Source organism: Natrix helvetica (assembly GCF_964273705.1).
Source record: "Natrix helvetica genome assembly, chromosome: Z".
Classification (NCBI taxonomy): domain Eukaryota; kingdom Metazoa; phylum Chordata; class Lepidosauria; order Squamata; family Natricidae; genus Natrix; species Natrix helvetica.
Genome location: NC_138554.1, coordinates 17385107 through 17402577, shown reverse-complemented (window position 1 = coordinate 17402577; position 17471 = coordinate 17385107). Strand labels below are relative to the sequence as shown.

The window sequence follows — 17471 nt, the reverse complement described above, 5'->3', positions numbered from 1 at the left end:
GGCAGCAGAAGGATACTGCAAAATCCTCATTCCCTCCCCACTCCTGGTGGAAGGATACTGCAAAATCTCCATTTCCACCCCAACTCCAGGGCAAGGATCCTGCAAAATCTCCATTCCCTCTCCACCCCACTAACCTGCTTTCCAGCTCCGTTCTCCTGTGCAGGGCAACAAAAGAAGACCCACCCAATCAGCTGGGACTCGAGAGGCAGCGAATAGATGGGGGCACGGCCAGGCAGAGGTGGAATTTTCCGGTTCTACAAACTACTCAAAATTTCCGCAACCTGTTCGTCAGAACCGGTCAGATCTTGCTGAATACCACCTCTGGTTAAAAGTAATCCTTGATTTACAACCACAATGCTTGTAAGTCAAGGATTACCCCCAAATTTCCCTTGCTAAGCAAGACAGTTGTTAAGTGAGTTTTATGATCTCTCTGGCCACAGGTTTAAAGTGAACCTCACTTTCCCATTGACTCTGCTTGTCACAAAAAGTGATCCCATAACCCAGGGACACTAGCTGTCATAAGTACATGCCAGTTGCCAAGCCTTCAAATTTTGATCACGCGACTGTGGAGATGCTGCAATGGTTGTAAAAGTGTGAAAGCAGTCATAAGTCACTTTTTCAATGCGGGTGTAATTCCAACAGTTGCTAAACAGATGGTTATAAGTTAAAGAGTGCCTGTAGACGAGCCAGAGGTCCACTCCAACATAACACTACTTGTGTTCTTATGTTATCTTCTTGGGTAATCATGCTCAGCAGCACTATGTTGCCATCCTTAACCAGAAATGTGTTACCTTCTTAGCAATGACACAAGTCAAGAGGTCAGATCCTGAGAGTTGATGCAATCTCCTTGTAGAGGACATGAGACGATGTTGTTCCTTCTGTGACCAGAAACAATGACTCTAACCCATAATTTCCCAGTCCTACATTCTGGATTACGCAAACTGGGTACTGTAAATCAACGGGGAAGTGATGAATCATGAACAAGGCTCTTTTTCTGGACAGCCAGTTCTATGGGTCTTTAAGTTTTCAATGGGTTCCAGAGCAGAGGCGGGATTCAAAATTTTTTTACTACTGGTTCTGTGGGCGTGGCTTGGTGGGCATGGCCTGTGGCCGTGGCAGGGGAAGGATACTGTAAAATCCCCATTCCCTCCCGATCAGCTGGGACTCGGAAGGCAGAGAATAGATGGGGGCGGGGCCAGCCAGAGGTGGCATTTGCCGGTTCTCCGAACTACTCAAAATTTCCGCTACCGGTTCTCCAGAACTGGTCAGAACCTGCTGAATACCACCTCTGTTCCAGAGGCTGTAAAAACAAATAAAATACCAGAATATCCCCAGAGGTTTTGTGATTGCAACTCCCAAATGCAGGGAAATGTTTGAAATGTGGAACTCAATAACCACTCTCTTCTGATCCCAAAAGTCAACAACGAAGATAGATTTAAGAATAGAAAGATGACTTTTGTTGAGAACTTCCAATCCAGGGATTGGGTCAATGCAAGGATATGAACTGGAGCTGGCCATAAGATTTAAACAGCATGGATCAATTTAGGCTTCCTTCTTCAGAGTAAATCAACAGATGGAGCCTGGGTGTTTGAAGGTTTGTTCCAAATTAAGGTGGGAAAGACTGCTGTTATGAACCCAGCTTGTTAAAAATAAAAAAAACACCTTAAAATTGGTAGCTATCAAATCATACACAGCATAGACCACACCATGTTTACTCAATATGGACAATTCCACATTGGGCCTTCTATTGTAGTATATATATGTCTCAGGATAATGATGCAGGATCCAATCCATGTCAGTCACCGGGACAAGAAGTCTTCTCTTCTGAACTTTTGGACTCACACTTAAGCCCATCCTCAGGGAACTTTTCTCAACATCCATGATGGCGAACTTAAGGCACATGTGCCAGAGGTGGCACGCAGAGCCCTCTCTGTGGGCATGCATGCCATTACCAGCTGCTCTTCTGCTTTCTTGTGCACAAGGTCTTCGCGGGCATCGGAAAATAACCTGAAATATGGCCTGAAAACAGCCCGAAAAATGCCCCTAAAACAGGCATATGGCCCCGGCCACTCGGTGCCCAAAACGTTCGCCATCACTGCTCTATATATTCTAGTAAATAGAAGTTCTCTGAAGATGGGCTCCAGCCCAACTTCAAAAGATCGGAAGACTATAAACCAGGGACCAACTCAGATTGGATCCTTCAACCACTTCCTCATCCTCGTAAGAGTTAAATTAGGAGGACTCCTTGGTGCTGTCTGAGCCTGGTTGTTTTCTTGCAGACGTTTCATTACCCAAACTAGGTAACAGCATCAGTGTTACCTAGGTTGGATAATGAAATGTCTATAAGAAAACAACCAAGCTGAGACAACACCAAGGACCATTCCTGTCAACCAATATTATCTTTTATTGCTATGATTAAGTCAGTATGCAAAGTGCTCTCCCCCTCTATGGCCCAATGTGGCCACTATTGGGAAGCCAGTGAATTGCTCAAGACATTCCCAGTGGATATCATGAGTCAACAAAGATTTGGGATCTATCAGCTATGACCCATCAATCAGTCACTGGGTCATGCCAGTCTACTGGAGTCAAAAGCATTCCTAACCAATTGGATCCATGCCAGCCCAAATTATAGACCTAAGTTCCATGTCCATCTCCTGATCTTCAAATTAGCATTTTTTTTTCCATGTGATCATTCTGAAGAGAGTCAAAGATTGCACGGAATAGTACAATGCCTAGAGAGCTGGATATTAAGCAACAGACTGATTTTGCCTGAGAACTTCTTACCCAAGCATTTTTAATGGGAAGAAGGCCAATGTTTTACAAAATATTATTCAGCTTCATTTACCTATTAACAGGGACCAGTTTCAAGAAAGCTGTACCTTAGGTAAAACTGGTGGATAAGCTTCTGTCCTTCACTGTTAGCATTTTGAGAAGTTTCTCGCAACGGGAAAATTTTCAGAAGTTTCCCCCAAAAGGAAGTCTTAGGTTGTCACATTTCTTGCCTATTTTACTATTGCATTTTTAAAAAGAATTGCAATCTTCCAGATTGCAAAAAAAATACGTTATCAGAATAGACGTTGGCAGTGGTTCCATGAAAGGCAAAGCCATAATTCTGATTTACTGATAAAGAACTGTGTTCCAAGATAAAAGGACAAGCAAAGATATAATTTTGCTGACAAAGCTGTGTATTTCTTTGAAGCACTAGCTATTGTTATACACACACACACACACAAAAGATTTGGATGGCGGCATAATCTGTTTTGCTTGATTCCTTCTGCTACCTTGAGTTGTTTTAACAAATTAGAAATAATTTATTTAGTACGTTATGTGTTTCATTGCTCCTTTAAAAACATATATATACATACATACATACATACGTACGTACGTACGTACGTACGTACGTACGTACGTATGTATGTATGTATGTATGTATGTTTTGGTTCGAATCCCAGTAAGGGTTTGGCCCTGGTTCGAATCCCAGTAAGGGTATGGCTAGCTGATGAGAGCTAAATAGCTTGAAATAGATCTATACTAGTCTCCCTTTATTTCTTTATCAGCACAAATAAAACGTATGTATGTATGTATGTATGTATGTATGTATGTATGTATGTATGTATGATGTATGTATATATATGTATGTATGTATGTATGTATGTATTTGTGTTACAACCCCTGGTATGCCCTTTATTTATTTATCAGCACAAATACAACACACACACACACACACACACACACATATATCAGGTTATTTTCTAGATTAAGGATTCTGGCCTATTATAGGGCAACAATTGAGTTGGAACCACATATATCACCTAATTTTTTTTAACAGCTACTTTCACCAATGAGATAAGCCAAAAAGATCTCATAAACCATGAACCTCAGCACATAGCCTGTTCTTAAATCACAAAATTTTACAAACATATCTGGACTCACAATTGTATTTATTCATGGCTGGAAACCCTTCGTAGTCATTTTGCTGAAAATGGGGGAAAATGAACTTGTGATCTTTGGGTTTTATGACTAGAAAGAGAAAAATGGAAGAAGGGAATGATGATATAATCTTTAAAAGGGTAAACAGACAATAAATGTATCTGTAACAGGCATATAAAAAGTTGGAAGCAAACCCTTTATATATTTCTTTTTTTCTTCTTCTTTCCTCTACTTTTTTCTCACTTAGATACTTATTTTTCCTTCCTCCCCCTCCCTCCCCTCTATTCATATTGTAACTTTGTTTTTACCATTACATAGAATCTCTTCCTAAAGATTATTTTAAAAAACAAACAAAACCAACCCAAACACATCTGTTTGGTCAGTAAAACCCAACCCCTGAGTTTCAACAGGTCTATTATAAAAGAGTCCGTTTTCTAGTTTTGCTTTTAAGAAAACTATTGCATCATCAGATCGGTTGCAGCCAAAATAAATAATCCAAAAAAATATATTAACAAAGGACAAAGTTGCTTATATAATTCCTTATAACTCGTCATCACAGCCACAGCCTTTGCTTCTCTTCTGTTGAAATATTACCCATTCGGGATGTTCTTCGCCACCGACATGGAGTAAGCATAAATCTAATATCAAGCCAGGCTAAACAAGAGACAGCTAGGCACAGCTGCAAGGATGGCTTTTGCTCAAGAATGGAAAAATAAATTGACACCAAACAAAGATGAAATAATAAGAAAGGTGCCAAGATAGAAAAGTTAACAAAAGAAATTCAGGGAAAGGAAGAGACAGAATATTATTCGACATGGGAAAAATGGTATAGGTGGTTGGAAGAAAGAAACAAAGATTAATGAAAAATTTAACAAAGATAAAAACTGTAAGTTAAGGATGATTGTCATATATATACGTACTCAAGAGGAATAAAATTTATTAGAGGTAAACAGCCAATATATCAGATAGATAAGCAAAAGATAACAAAATAAGAGAGTTAAAAACTGTGAAGTTTAAATGAAACATATTAGGAGGGGAAACATCATAAAGAGGATTTGAAACTGCCCTAAGTAGGAACACGAAATTCCAATGTGTTGTGTGGAGATGTAATTTATGTCTAAGTTTTTTGTATTTGTATGTTTGAAAATTTAAAAAAGAGAGACACAGCTAGGCACAAGAGGAACAAGAATCCAGAATGCCAAACCTTGAACTTTATCTAGTTCCTTGCCAACATTTTAATGTCTCGCTCTTTTGACCTATTGGATTTTCTCCCTTGTTTATAGATCCCCTAAGGACAATGATGAATCTTTGAAGCAGTATCAGAATCCATGTTCAAGATCCTGATAAAATAATCAGTGATTATTGATAATAAATTATAAACTAGATTTGGTTTCCTTTTCTCAATTGGCGCTTTCAGGTTGTATTTTCTTAAAGGTTGAAGATTGCCTGGTTAATTGTGCAAGCATAAAGCACAGGTTGTCCTCGACTTACGACCACAGTTGAGCCCCAAATTACCATTGCAAGGCAAGGCAGTTGTTAAATTTTGCCCCCTTATTACTAACTTTCTTGCCACAATTGTTAAGCAAACCACTGCAGTTATTAAGCGAAACATGCAGTCATTAAATGGATTCCCCCATTGACTTTGCTGGTTCAGAGGCTGGCAGTGAGGGTTACAAATGGTGATCACAGTTTTTATTTACTCTGCGTTTCACATGACCCCAGGACAATACAACTGCCATAAATTCATGCCATTTGCCAATCATCCAAATTTTTGATCACATGACCACGGGGCTACTGCAGCAGTTGTGTGAATAAAGTCAGAATTCACTTATTTTCAGTAGCACTGTAACTTGGAAAGGTCACTAAATACGGTTGCAAGTCAAGTACTACTTCTAAATAACTTTTTTTTTAAAGGAAAACATATTAAATGTGCCTTAGGATCTAATTGGGATGTAACAATTTGGGTTTCTCACTTTTGCCTCCACATATCTTTCTCTTAATTCTCTTTCACGAGAACCTTACTATATTTGCTTTCTAGAGTTTGGAACAATTGGCATCTTAATTGAAATCAAATTAAACCAAATTTTAAAAAGTGGTCTGAGAAAACCACTGGTGACAAGGACCTGTCCAATTTTGAGGGAAATTTAACTTCAGAGAGTACTTTATGTCCAAGCCACATAAGCAAACTCTGGATATATTCTCAGGTTTTCCATTCTCAAACAGTGAGGGGGAAAATAATAATTTCAGTCTTTACAGGCAGAAGGATATGGAAACCACATCAAAACAGGTCTGATGAGCAATCTGAGAACTGGAAGTCATAAAAAGACATCCTCGGTCTCCTTCTGTATTAAAAATGACTCAACTTTTCTTTTGCCTCAAATTAGTTCAGAGAAAAATTTCAGTTTTCAATATGATGCATCTGCACACACTTCAAACGGTTGCTCACTTTTTCACTCATCCTTTGCCTCTTTCTTTGCACGTACTAGCAGCAAAGGCAAAAAAAGTCATTTCAGATATGAACGCAAATGCCTTCCTGAAAGCCTAATGGATGGAAATGTACATGCACACCCTGAAGCAGATTGACAACCGCACTAATTTACTTCGCAGGTTGCAAAGAACAGATTGAACCAGAAAAATCTTTGCAATCCAGTGGGCTCCTTTGAAATACTTTTAAGAGTTCAACTCCTGGCTAGTCCTGGCATACAATGGGGAAAGTCATAGGTGAGGGAAAACCAATTCTGTCTTTCATATATGGGAAACTTAAGGTATGTGCAACCTCAGCTTACCTTGGAGGGCTGTTATGAATAAAGAAGCAGGTGGGATAAAAATATTCAAATTAAATTTGGTACATGAAGGGTGGGATCTTTCATTTAAAAGAAGCTACCAAGCTGTTTCCCTGCTATGTGCCCAGTTCTTAAACCTCTAAACTGGACCCTTTCTCAATTTTTTCTCCCTACTCAAACCCCCAAATTCCCACTTGAGACCTCTTTTCCCACAGCTGAGGCTGGGGCTCAGCAGCAAAGAAGTAAGGAACCACAACAACAACCACAAGGGGGGGTGCCTGAAAAGAGGAGCTGGTGAACGCCACTCCCAAAGGTAGGCAGGTTAAAATAATCCACTATTAAAATTGGGACCTCCGTTTCAATTATGGAGCTCATGGTTCATGCACTGCTTGGATAGAAAAGCAGCTGCTACTGCTGCTACTACTACTACTAACTACTAAGATGATGGTGGTGATGATGAAAATGTCACAGAGGATAGCAGACCACAGCTAATTGGGGGAGGGATAGGAGACCACCAGGAAAGATCACAGTTGTAGTCTTACACCAGGGGTGTCCAAACTTGGGAACTTTAAGACTTGTGGACTTCAACTCCCAGAATTCCCCAGCCAGCCATGCTGGCTGGGGAATTCTGGGAGTTGAAGTCCACAAGTCTTAAAGTTGCCCAGGTATGAGAAACGTGGCCGAGACTGAATTCAAAAAAGAGGAACGGGGAACCAAAAAGATTAACACAAATCTGTCCTTATAGAGACTTGAGGTCAGCTAAAGGGCGAGATTCCATACAGCAGCCACCGCAAGGGTAAATATAATAACAGTTACAATCTACCCAACTGCTCGGACTCTTCCGAAAGATTATCCCCCGATTATTCACATTGCACATTTGTAAATCTTACAACATCAAAAGCACGAGATAAAAATTTAGGGTTCCCTAATCGAATTGCTTCCTTTAAAAAAAAAAAAGATGCTGAAAAACGTACCGATGATGTTTCCACCCACCCCAAAAACCGGGACTCCTAAAAAAAACCGCTTTCAACACCCCAAGGCCATCCAGATGTGTCGGGTGACTACTCCGATCTGCGGCCGGGGATAATGGGAGTTGTAATCCAGACACACACCCAAACACACACACACACTCAAACCAGAAGCTGCATCATCGATGCAGATAGACCCTAATTGTTCCACCCGGCTCCCGCAATCCACCTCCCCGGAGCAACCGTTTCCCACGCTGACCTTTCTTCCCGCTGGTTGGCCATTGATGCGAGTCGGTGACTTTTCTTTTTTTCCCCCGCGGCTTCCGAAGGTTCCTCCAGGGAATCGTGTCGCTCTGCGGGAGAGAGGAGGCTCGGCCGGCCTTCTAAACAGAAAGAACGTGTCGTCACAATCACGCCGGCCAATCGGGGGGTTCCCTGTGCCGGCAACAAAGGTTGCCCCGGGCGACCCGGCGTTCTTGTGACACCAAAGGGAACGCTCCGCCCACTTCATTCATACTCCTCCGGAGGCGCTTTCTGCACCGCCCCCAGGCTGGAGGTTCGCGGAAGGAGGCGTGAAGCTAAGATTCCCACGCGCGGCCGGCAAGGTTGCTAGCGCACGTGGCCGGCGGAGCTGCTTCCTCCCAAACCCTCGGCCGCTTGCAGAAACCTACGCCGGGATACCCGAATAACAGGCACGCCATAATAATTCCGCGAAACATTTGTCAAGAGTAAGGGAATTCCCCACTTGGCTCACCGCTTCCCCCTCGTCTAACTTTTTTTATTTTATTTTTAAACTCGATTTTATTTTTACAGTGTCTGGCTCTGCTTATGTGTGTTTGGGGGGGGGGAGGAATCGTGAAAGTTTTGCATGCTTTCTGGGGAAAGCCGAGGTTCTTTTTCTATGCTTCCTTATTTCCCCATTGATTCTAATACTAGGAGAATAAGATGAAATAAAACAAGAAAAGAGAAGACAACTTTTATTGTCGCTTTTTTTCTGTGAACACACTGGCACAACATTAAAAAATAAAATTCTGATGCCCGCTCTCAAGGGAAGATAGATAGACAGACAGACTCACGTACACATACACACACAAAGGGACACACAAACAGGGACACAGTGGCTAAGACGCTGAGCTTGTGGATCAGAAAGGTTGGAAGTTCAAATCCCTAGCAGTTCTGAGCTCCCGTTACATTGTTGGAAGATCAAAGGTTTCCTGGTTCGATCCCAGCCGGGAGTCACCGCTTACGCTTAGAAGAAAGTTTCGTGAAGACAGCCACCTGGAAGTTATGAGCTTTATTGAAGGAAGAAAAAAGGAACGGGAAGGATGAGACGCAGCTCTGTCGTTCCCGGGTTTGCAGCACCATATACAGTTTGGTCTTTCCCTATATACAGTTTTTCTTGCCCCTGGCTATAGTGAGAATCAATGAGAATAAAAGTTCCTTTATTCTGGATGATCGTTCTGATATTGATTCTCTTGTCTTTGGGTTTCGTTTGTCTGGTATCTTGCCCTTGTGTTAATCTTATCATAAAACCTGGGGAAGATGTTTTCCTGTTATTCGGGGTGCTTATACAAAGAGGTCTGTTTTATGCAGATGGTCATGGTGTTCGTGTTATCTTGTAATCTTTGCTAGATTCGGGGTTTTTCCCAACTCCATTATCCTTTTCCTAATCTTATTATCTTATCTCCTTTGTGACCAAGTGTAACCTCTTCCTGTTTACGTGTGCGTGTTTTTCTCTAGCATTGGTCCCTGATTATGTATTCATTAATTCGTTCCTGTTCATGCTCTCTGGGTTATTTTCATTACCTTACTACAACTTGTCCCAGCTTCTGCCAACTTACCATGCTACCTTCGAAAGCTTATAAAAATGCAAGTATTGTTTTGAGGGTGCAGGAAGCAGTGAGTGTGGTCACCTCATGGCTGCCGTGTTGTGCTGCTGTTGCACCTATTCCCCCCCCCCTGGGTCCCACGTCTTGACGTCTTGGGGATACCGTTAGGTCAGTGAATGGCACTCTGTCCGGCTGGAGAGAGGGATTGAGGGGCGGCATATCTCTTGCGAGCGGGCTCCCGAAGAGCCTGGCATGGAGATGGGAGGACACGGGCACAGCCTCAGGGGCGAATGGCTGCTTTGCACTTTCGCAGCAGCACATCACAGCAGCCATGAGGTGACCACGCTCACTGCTTCCTGCACCCCCAAAACAATAAGCCCCCCCCCAATAATAAGGCCAAGGCCATATTTTGGGGATCAAAATATGGGTGTTTCAGGAAAACAGTAGACATATACATACATACATACATACATACATACATACATACATACATACATACATACTAAAAATGAGATTCTATCTGACTTCCCCCATTGACTTTGTTGGAAACCAGCTAGGAAGTTACAAATTGTGACCACATGACCCCTGGGACACTACAGTTGTCATAAATACATACATCCCTAATGTCTATGAAGATTCTCAGTCATCCAGATCATGGTTGAAATTGCATAGGATCTCCTGCTTGAGCACAGGGCTGGACTAGAAGACCTCCAAGGTTCCTTCCAGCTCTGTTCCGATTGATTCTCCTTTTTGATCTTCATCTTACATTTTATCCCAGCCTGATCTCTTGATCCTTCTAGCAGACTTAGGAACCGACTTCAACCTTCTTCCTTTCACTCTCTCAGTTCCTTAAGACACATTCCTGTATCTGGAGATTTTTTTGCCCCAGATTCTGATTTGGAGGGGAGCGGGGCAGATAATATTTCCTTAAATGAACCAAGTTGTTCTGCAAAACCAACTTTTTATAGGGTCACCCCGGTGCTCTACAAATGCCTGGAGAACCTTTATAAATCCCCAGTTTAATCCTCACTTGGTAACCGTTCAAAGTTGTAACAGAGCTGAAAAAAGTGGCTTAGGAACGGTTCTTGTCCTCACCACCACCCTTGTATCATGTTTTGAGCATAAGGTAACCAGCCTGCATTGTGCAATGTTTCATGGGTGAGTTCCGGCAGAGACTACTTCCGGTTCACTCAGAGGTTGATGCATGCTTGATGCATGCTGGACGCTCATATGCAGTACAACTAAAATTGCTCTGCACATGCGCCAAAGCAAAGAAACAAGATGGCAGCACCTACAGCGAGAACCAGTTCAGGGGTATGGCAGGCCTGGGTCGCTGCCGGTTCCAGCGACCCAGGCCGCCAAGCTACTACTGGTTTGACCGAACCGGTCCGAATCAGTAGGAACCCCTCCCCCCTGCAATGATTTAAGCATCCCAAGGCCACATGATCTCCACCGGCAACCTTCCAAGCTAACTCTTGTTGAGCAAAGTCAACGGGGAAGGTCAAATTTGCTCAACAGCCACAATTATTGTGTTAGATTGGGTGATGGATAGGCACACACAGGCTTAACGGTAACAACAGCTCTTTATTATAACACAACAAGTGAGAACAATCCAGCGAAGGTTGAGTCTGACAGCAGCCCTTTTATAGGGAGCTGTCAGACCCTTCGATCAATAGGATTAAACCCCCGTTCCCGCCGGAACAGAGGACCTTGGTGGAAACCACTGTAATTAGTATGAGTATCTAACAGGTCGCTTAATTGCTTAGGACAAAAAAGATTGTAAAATCAGAGGTGGTGACAGGATGACTCACTTAGCAACCACTTAGTGAATGGAACTCCCATTTGTGATTGTAAGGTTAGCAGAGGTAGGTTGAACCGGTAGGGACAGCAAGCTCGCCACACCCTCGAACCAGTTCCCCGGTTGCCGTAGCATGTTTTGTTTTGTTTTTTTGACATTTTTAATGTTCTGCGCAAGCACAGACCAATTTATAGGCAACTGCATACGCACGCAGATCACATCGCACACGCCCCAAACCGGCCGTTAACGCCAGCAGAAAAACCCACCACATTTGAAGGTGAAGACCACCTGTATGTTGATTTGATTTTATTACATTTGCTCTCTTCGTCCAATAGTTCTTTTTCTTTTTTTAAAGCACAGTTATACGTGCTGCTTTGCAAAGAGATTTTTCCAGAGTTTATGGCCCACTCTCTCGAAGACACGGTGACTTAAAAAAGACAAAATGTTAAGAATCCACCTCAATTATCAGAGCTGATTCGCACTGGCCATATGCAAGCAATTCTGAGCCTGACCTTTCCCACATTGTGTTTGAGCCAACCCATCCTCCTTGGAGGACAGGGTGAGTTGAATCATCTTAAATTATAATTGAAATTATATAAAGTTACGAGGGGTCACATCACATTAGAAGATAAGAAGAATCGCTGAGGGATTTGGGTTTGGCTAGCCTAAAGTAAAGAAGAATTGGGGAGTGACTTGAGAGAAGTGTTCCAGTAATTGAGGGGCTGCCACAAAGAAAAGGAGGTCAAATTATTCTCCAAAGCACCAGAGGGCAGGGGAAGAAACGATGGATGGAAACTAATCAAGGAGAGAAGAAACCTGGAATTAAGGAGAAACTTCCTCACAATGAGGACAAATAGCCAGTGGGACAGCTTTCCTTCAGAAATCATGGGTGCTCCATCACTGAAAGTTTTTAAGAAGAGACTACACTGCCACTTATCTGAAATAGTATGGGTTCTCCTGCTTGAGCACAGGGCTGGACTAGAAGACCTCCAAGGTCCCTTCCAGTTCGTTCGTTCATTCATTCATTCATTAAGCCCTGCTTTGTTTAAACACTGTTTATTTACCAAATTGCAACAGGTAGAATGATCAGTTTTGGAGCTGATAGTGAAGATGGGCAAATGGTAAAGAGCAACTGCCTTTTAGGATCAACCATCAACTGTAAAAGGAACAAAGCAGTCAAGAAACTAGTCCACTGCAGACTTATACTTGGTATAAGCCTCCATGAAGCCCTTAAAAAAAATACAGGTAGTCCTCGACTTACAACTATTCATTTAGTGACCATTGGAAGTTACGATGGCACTGAAAAAAAAGTGACCTATGACCCTTTGTGGCACTTACGAACAAAATGTTAAAAAGTTGTGATCTTTATGTAGGTACTTACCAAGCACATCTAAATTGTATTAAAGTAACAAAAAAAATTGTTTACAATCTCCAAGGCGTGTCACACCTTTTGAGCACCCCTAATATTCGGAATTTGAAAGTTGAAAAATTTGACACAATCTCCCCGTGGTCACCTGATCAAAATTCAGATGCTTGGCAACTGACTCATATTTATGACGGTTGCAGCGTCCCGGGTTCATCTGATCACTTTTTGCTACCTTCAGCGGGGAAGCCAGATCCCCTTAACAATCCTGTTATTAACTTAACATCTGTACTGATTCACCTAACACCTGTGGCAATGTAGGAAGTTAACCCCCCCCCCACCAGTCCTAGAAAAATGAAACATCCTGGGAAATATTGAAAAAGGCAGAATATTATATTTCTATGGATCAGAAATGGAGAAGCATGTTTTTAGGCAGGAAGCAAATTCACTCTTAATAGCCCCCATCTTTGTCAATGGGCCATTGAAAAAGCCTGGGTCTGTCTATTCCACATAACGAAGATCTCCCCCCCTTCAGCTCCAGGGTGATGGGATTAAGGCATGATTGTATTAGCCCTTTAGCTATGTCACCACAGGGCACCTGGGAAGAAGCAACGCTCAACCAAACATGGATTCACAGCCTACAGAGTTGCCCCTGCATGGCCCCATGGGAGTCTGACAACCAATCAGAATACAAGATCAAGATCACCTAACACCTGTGGCAAACACCTGATCAAAGGCCAGAGAGGGCATAAAACCAGGGACTTTCAGCATCTCTCTCTCTCCTTTCTTCTTCACCCAACATCTGGGAGCAACATCTGTCACACACACCCCTTTTCTGTTCAGGACCTCAAGCCATGTGATCCTGTCCACCATTAAAACCACCTTTCCAAGCAGCCTCCATGTTTCCAGTGTCTTTTTCCCCACTTGGAACTGAACTCAGAAGGACATTTCTTCCAACAGCAACTAAGCTCGTAAAATGGGACAGGGCTCACTTAATAACTGTCTCCCTTAGCAACCGAAATCTTCCTTGTCAGAAGGTTGCAAAAGGTGATCGCATGACCTCAGTACACTGCAACCGTCATAAATATATGACAGTTGCCAAGCATTCAAATTTTGAACTCATGACTACGGGGATGCTGCAATGGTCCTGTGGAAACAGGTATATCACTTTTTTCAGTGCCATTGTGACTTTGAACAGTCCCTAAAGGAACTGTTGTAAGTCGAGAACTACCTGTATTTTCTTCCAGGATTTTTTTGTTTGTTTGTTTCCCAAAAATACAGAAGTGGGATTTCCTGATGTAGGAAGTCAGCACCCATGCCTCTCCTAGGAAACTGAGATATTTTAGGAAATATTAAAAGGGCAGAATATTTTCCCTAAAAGGCAGATAGAAACTCACCCCCCCCCCACCCTACCTTTGTCAATGGGCCATTAAGGCCTGAGCCAGTCTATTCTATATAAGGAAGAGCTACCTCCTTCAGAAAGAGCCATAATAGGATTTGCCCAAAGCCTTTTCATTCCATTATCACCCAGCAAGGCTCAACCAAGCCTGGGACACAAAGTTACCCCTGCATGGCCCCATGGGAGTCTGAGCCAATGAGAACACAAACTCAAATTCCCCTTTTTGCCCAGGACCTCAAGCCATGTGATCTTGTCCACCATTAAACCATCTTTCCAAGCAGTCTCCATGTTTCCAGTGTCTTTCTTCCCACTTCAAACTCAACCCAGAAGGACATTTCTCCTAACACCAGTTATCTCCTTGATAATTTCTAACCTGGTCCAACCCTGTTTAGCTTTGCTTGGCCAGCTAAAGTTGACTAGATGCCAAATTGAACACAATTTGGAAGAATGGGCCATTAAAACCAACCAGGCTATAATAAATAAGAGAACATAGATCAAATAACTGGATAGGACAAAGAGTTAATGAGAGGAATGGAAGGTGGAGAGGAAGAAAATAGAAACCCAGACACCCCACTATCAAATGAAGAAGGGGGAAGGAGGGAGAAAATAGAAAGGTATTAGTATACAAATATACATTTAAAGGATGGTGTATGTGTAACTATCAAAATGGAAAATAAATTGAGGAAGAGGGAATTTAAGATTGTTATGTCAATACAGAACCGGGTTTGCTCGAATATACACCAGATTGAAGAAGAAATATGTAAACACAACAACGGAAAGAGGGAACGGAGGGAGGAGTAGAGGGAAAGGTAGGAAGAGGAGAGGAGAAAAGAGGGAAGGAGAGGGAAAGAAGAAAGGGAAAAGGAGAGGGAGAAATGGAGGGGAAGTAGGAGTAGGAGAGAGGGTAGGGAAGGGAAGAAGAGGGGAGGAGTGGGGGAGAGGAAGGGGAAGAAGAGAAAGGAGAGGACGAAAGAAGAGAGAAGAAGAGAGGGAAGGAGAAAAGGGGAGGGAAGAAGTAGGGTTGTGGCAAAACAAGTATGTGGGATGGCAAGAAAGCAATCTCTATTATATTTTTAATTTTAGGAGGAGGAATGAATTGTTATAAATGTCAAACGATAGCACGTATTATTAATAATTGTTATGAGATTGTATATTTGTGAATGCGTGTACGAAAAATAAAATAAAAAACTTAAAAAAAAAAAAACCAACTGGGCCAGGCACTTCTGATAGGTGTAGTCCATCCTTAAGATCCTAGCATGCTGGCAGTTGCCCAAAGCAAGGATAAGTTGCAACCCTGGCTTAACAACCAAAGGAAAAGTCAAAAAGACGTAAGACGTAGCAGATGTTGTAAGTTTTTGTTTATCCCATGTAGTTACCTGCCTGCAATTAAAGATGACCCCAGGGCTTCATTTTAGCTGGTTGGATCACTGGTGTCTATCACACACATCCGGGACAGGATCCAAGGCTACCAGATACATCAGAGTTGAATCAGTGGATAATGGGAGCGTGTGGTTTTATCAGCTGCTTAGCTGTCAGACTTAGCAGGATATTGGGAGAGGGTGATGGATTTCACACCCTGGAACCAGCAGTAGGTATCTCCTGCTCAGAAAGACTTGGCTATCGGCTGTGCGCCTGACAATTCACGCATGTCCTGACGAATAATACGTGATACTGACTCACTCCAGCCTCCTGAGGATCCCACCATGATCCTGCATGACATCTCAAGATACATCGTGAGCTGGAGGACTAGTCTTCTCACATGGGTCAACGAAAGGAGAATCCAGGACAACCCAGCTGTCAGTCACCTGGAACTCACTGATGTGCCTGGACAAGTCGAGGAGGAACCGCCTCTTGAAAATGGTAGGTGAGGCAGAGTAGTAAGAGTTCAAGGAAGGGTGATGTCAGTCATTCCAGGCAGCCCAGGTTCGGAGACAGTCACTGCAAGGGCTACTTGGGACTCTGTGGTTCTAAGGACAGTGTTCAACCTCAACAGTTTTTAGATTGGGTCTGTTTCAGCTCCCAGAATTCCCCAAATGGTATGCTGGGGCACTCACAAACTTCTATAGTAAGATTATAATGGAGCAAAATTGGGCTGCAGGTTTTTTTTTCCAGGCTTGTTATCATTTATTGTCGTGATTGTAAGGTATATCAGCCAGATGTTTAGACTGGATTTGGCATTTTTGTTGCTATTATCATCAAGTGGAATGCGGTGGCTCAATGGCTAAGACGCTGAGCTTGTCGATCAGAAGGTTGGCGGTTCTGTGGTTCGAATCCCGCGCGCCGCATACCGGAGTGAGCTCCCATTACTTGTCCCAGCTTCTGCCAACTTAGCAGTTCGAAAGTATGTAAAAATGCAAGTAGACGAATAGGAACCATCTTTGGTGGGAAGGTAACAGTAATCTATGCGCCTTCGGCGTTTAGTCATGCCGGCCACATGTCTTTGGACAGCACTGGCTCTTTGGCTTAGAAATGGAGAAGAGCAGCGCCCCCTAGAGTCAGGAACAACTAGCACATATGTGCAAGGGGAACCTTTACCTTATTATTATTGTTATTAAAAGAATGTACAATGGAACAAAGGTGACTTGCAAGTTATTTGAGACATGGGCCAGCACTAAGTGATGTGGTTGTTAAGCAAGACCACAATGGACTTACAACTTCACTCTCACTGTGGTTGTTATGTGAATCAGTCAATAAGTGAGACATTATGTGATTGCAACTTGCAATTTTATCGTTGAATTTTCAATGGGCTTGGCTTGGGATGTCATTGATGCCCACATCTTGGGCAAATATGGTAATTAGTCACTTATTTCTAATATGACTTTCATTGTTTTATCAACGTATGAAATACAAAGAAAAAGAAAGATAGAAAATTAAGGGAAGCAAAAAAAAAGGGGGGGAGAAGAAAATATGGGGTATAAGGGAAGAAATTTTTTTGTTGATTTCTACTCTTTTTAGCATATTATAACATTACAACCTCAACTTTTTACTTTTACACATTAGTAAATAACTAGCCATTTCTATACCAACGAAGTGGTATAGAAGTGATATCCAAATAAAAAAAACATAAATATATTCTTTGAGTAGAACAATCCATTTAAAAATTTCTGCTTCACCTTCGTTGCTGTTGAAATAATTTTTCTATGCACAATTAATAATATTTATAAACTCGCCATTTGTATTAAGAAAATCCACTGGATTCTTTAAAGGGAAAAATACTATTTTTCCACATCCATTTTAAAAAACCAATCTTTTCTTTAAAAACATTTCTAAAATCACAACATTCTAATATATCTTTTTAAAAAACTTCCTCTTAATGTAGTCCCGTGATGATGGAACCTATGAAGCCATTGCTCAGCCCAGCAGCACCGCTCATGCGCCTGTGCCTCCCGCTGGCCAACTGA

The 17471-nt window shown here is 42.3% G+C and overlaps 1 protein-coding gene across 1 annotated transcript in view; it reads right to left on the bottom strand.

Annotated features, from left to right (window-relative positions):
- PNP (purine nucleoside phosphorylase) overlaps window positions 1-8418 on the bottom strand; it is a 32409-nt gene extending 23991 nt beyond the window's left edge. The window contains exons 1-2 of the mRNA XM_081933638.1: window positions 8353-8418; window positions 7941-8064 (exon numbers count right to left, since the gene is read on the bottom strand). Coding sequence (XP_081789764.1) covers window positions 7941-7963 — 23 coding nt within the window. The 5' untranslated portion in view covers window positions 7964-8064; window positions 8353-8418. The remainder of the gene's footprint in view (window positions 1-7940; window positions 8065-8352) is intronic.
- Window positions 8419-17471: the final 9053 nt, after the last annotated feature.